This window comes from Aptenodytes forsteri, unplaced genomic scaffold, assembly GCF_000699145.1.
Source record: "Aptenodytes forsteri isolate BGI_AS27 unplaced genomic scaffold, ASM69914v1 Scaffold486, whole genome shotgun sequence".
Classification (NCBI taxonomy): Eukaryota; Metazoa; Chordata; class Aves; order Sphenisciformes; family Spheniscidae; genus Aptenodytes; species Aptenodytes forsteri.
Genome location: NW_008795717.1, coordinates 1,325,084 through 1,328,064, shown reverse-complemented (window position 1 = coordinate 1,328,064; position 2,981 = coordinate 1,325,084). Strand labels below are relative to the sequence as shown.

General features: G+C 45.4%; 1 protein-coding gene across 1 annotated transcript in view; it reads right to left on the bottom strand.

The window, feature by feature from the left end:
* BORCS5 (BLOC-1 related complex subunit 5) overlaps positions 1–2,342 on the bottom strand; it is an 87,088-nt gene extending 84,746 nt beyond the window's left edge. Inside the window, exon 1 of the mRNA XM_019473199.1 lies at positions 2,202–2,342. Within this exon, the coding sequence (XP_019328744.1) occupies positions 2,202–2,313 (112 nt within the window). The 5' untranslated portion in view covers positions 2,314–2,342. The remainder of the gene's footprint in view (positions 1–2,201) is intronic.
* Positions 2,343–2,981: the final 639 nt, after the last annotated feature.

Below are 2,981 nucleotides of genomic sequence, written 5' to 3'. Positions count from 1 at the left end.
TTCTATGATTCTATGATTCTATGATTCTATGATTCCAACCCAAACTATTCTATTCTATGATTCTATGACCTGGACTGGACATCTAAGGCAGTGCTTTCTAACCTTTCTATCTCAGCCACATGGCTGTTGCTGTCTCTTCTTTCTCACTTCCCACCTCAAGCCCTGTATCCTTGCTCCTTAACCACCCATACAGGAACACTGCCTCTGGAAGCAATCATCAGTCCCGCTTCCCAGGACTTCCACAGCTCTTATGCAACCCAGGTTTGCCCACCACAGTTTGAGGCTGGGTGGAACTGAAACTCTTCGTCATTGCGCTCTTATACATGCACAACAACCTCGGTGCCAGATGTTAATGTATCTTCTAAATTTGGTCTCTCAGATTAAAACTTCCTTATTTCTTTTGTGGATTTGGGTTCCAGCATTTACATTCCGAACAGCCACTGGCAAGATCCTGATTCTTCCTTTTGTACAAGGCAGGGCTCAGGCAAAGCATGTTCTGTCCAAAGGTAATGACCCAGCCTACTGCTGACACGAACACTGCACCAACATCAGCAATCTTACAGTCCATTCTAAAATGGCAGTGAAAGTGTCTGGAATAAACCAAATACAGATTTCTACATCACCCTCTGTAAAGTTTTAAAAAAAAATATATAGTATAACTAACACACACACACTCTCTCCTTGGTCAAGAGGGACTGCAGAACACGCACACACACACTCTCCTTGGTCAAGAGGGACTGCAGTACCAGCCCCCAAAATATCCATGTTTGCTCTTCTCCAGTTTAGTGGCCTCCCTATCTTTCTGTCCCTTCTACTGGAAGCAGCAGTCAGTGCTGCACGCATCTAGACCCCATGCAGTAGTACCCAATAAAATGCCAAATATTTGGCGCATTGGGCTATCATAGTGTCCCCAAGTTCTAGTGGTTCCACATGTTCCAGAGTCCTCATGCAGTAGACACAGACAAAAAAAAAAAAAAAAAAAAAGAGAAGAGCTCCTGTCCAAAAAGTGATGTTACATCACCCTTAGTGATGCCTGCAGGGCAAAGTGGCTGCCATATCTTCCCAGCAGCCATGCATGAATCAGTGACACTCAGACCAGTAGTGCCTAAACTCTCAGCTGTACAAGACTACACCATTTCTTTCAGTAGCAGGGAGGGCTAAACATCCCAGCTCCTTCCTCTCTGTCATAGCAGGTCTACAAGACATGAGCAAGCGCTGCAGCCAATGTACACATGCACAGTAGGCCATGAATTTTCAAGAAAACATTGGCTTACTGAGTGTCCACTACACAGCACATTCACACAAGTTTGCTGACCCACACTGTTCCAGGAAGAGGACCTCAGGAGCAGGCTGCTTTTACCAAATCCATTCATGAAGGATGCTCCAAACATCTTCCTTCCTAAGGGACTTTCAGATACCAAGGACACTGCACAGTGTCCAGAAAAAGAGGTAGCTAGAAGCCAGGCTACAAAAACCACAAACGGTTTTTGGTAAACTGTATGTTTGACAACTCTGATTTGAATCTTCACTTCCCTTTGAACAGAATAGAAGGAACAAAGAATGGGTGCAGGGGAAGAAAGAAAAAAAAAAAAAGACTGGGAGGAAAAAAAACAAAGACAGACAGACACAGTGAGAATTTAGTAAGTCCACTGATATAAAGGGACTTTGTCAACACAGGGCTTAAGGACCCATGCAAGCCTCAGTCCATGCTCCCCCCCATCCACCCCCAAAAACAAGAACAAAATCTGCTCTAGGTTGGAAATCCCCACAAGATATCTTGATTTCAAGCAACTGAATCCATACACAGGTAGCTATGACTCCGAGAGAGTAACGCACAGATGTTTTTAAGAGCCTAGAGCAAAACTGGAGACTGCGGTCCATTATGTATTAGAATGTAACACGGCACCTCTCATCAACCAGTGGTACAGGGCAAGCTGGCATGCTTGGAGCTGTACTGTCTCCACAGTAGATGGTTCCACTGCAGAGAACATTACTAGCGTACCTCTAAACCAGTTCACCCACTGTTTAGAAGGCTGGGAATAATTATGAAAGAACAAAAGAAAGTAAGGTTTAAAACAAAGGGGTAGTGAAAAATACGGACAGAAATGTGAACTTCAGTAGGAACCTCAGGACACACAAAGCACATACTTCATTAGATACAAAAAAAGGCCTTTAAAAACAGAGGAAGAACAATCACTTACCTTTCAAAAGGGGCTGGAAAGTTGGAATTTCCTGCAGTTTTATGACATCTGGATCATTGCTGACATTCCGTGAGGATTGTGTTCCCGGGGCTACCACCACAATGTCGTCCATTTTTGCTCGTTGCTTGGCTGGCGATGGAGATGCTGGAAGGATACGGATGGGAGGGAACGATCAAATTAATAAGCAGATTCCATCAGAATTTAACCCTAAGTGAATGTTACCATGTTTAACGTAGTAGAGATACATTTTCTATATCATGAACACATCTCTGAGATCACTCAGGGACAGTACGCTCCCTTCACACCCTCTCTCTGTGACTCTATTACGTTCAGCATTTTTTTTCAAAATCAGATAACAGTGGATGAAAGACGTCTTGCCTTCTCACTCCAGGGATAATCTGACATGCTTTTGTTTTAATGATGAAGGTAAAACCACCAAACACTGGTATTAGTCAGTGTCCCACCACAGTAAGGCTCTTTTATATTATTAGCTATCTTCAAAGGAAAAGTTCGGTTCAACAGCTTAATTTCAAGTACATTTGGGACACTTGTTTCAGCATTGTACATTCCTTGCTATCACTCACAGGGAGATATTCAGGCGGAACACCTGCACCACTGACACCCTCCTCGCTCCTCTCCCCCGAGCTCTGCACCCTGCTCACTCCCTCCCACGCCCCGCCAGCAGGAGATGGGCCCTCGCCCGGGCTCTGGGGTGCGCCCGCCTCGACGGCTCCGCCTCCCCCCAGCCGGGTGGTGCCCCCCTCGCCGCCCGAAGCGGGC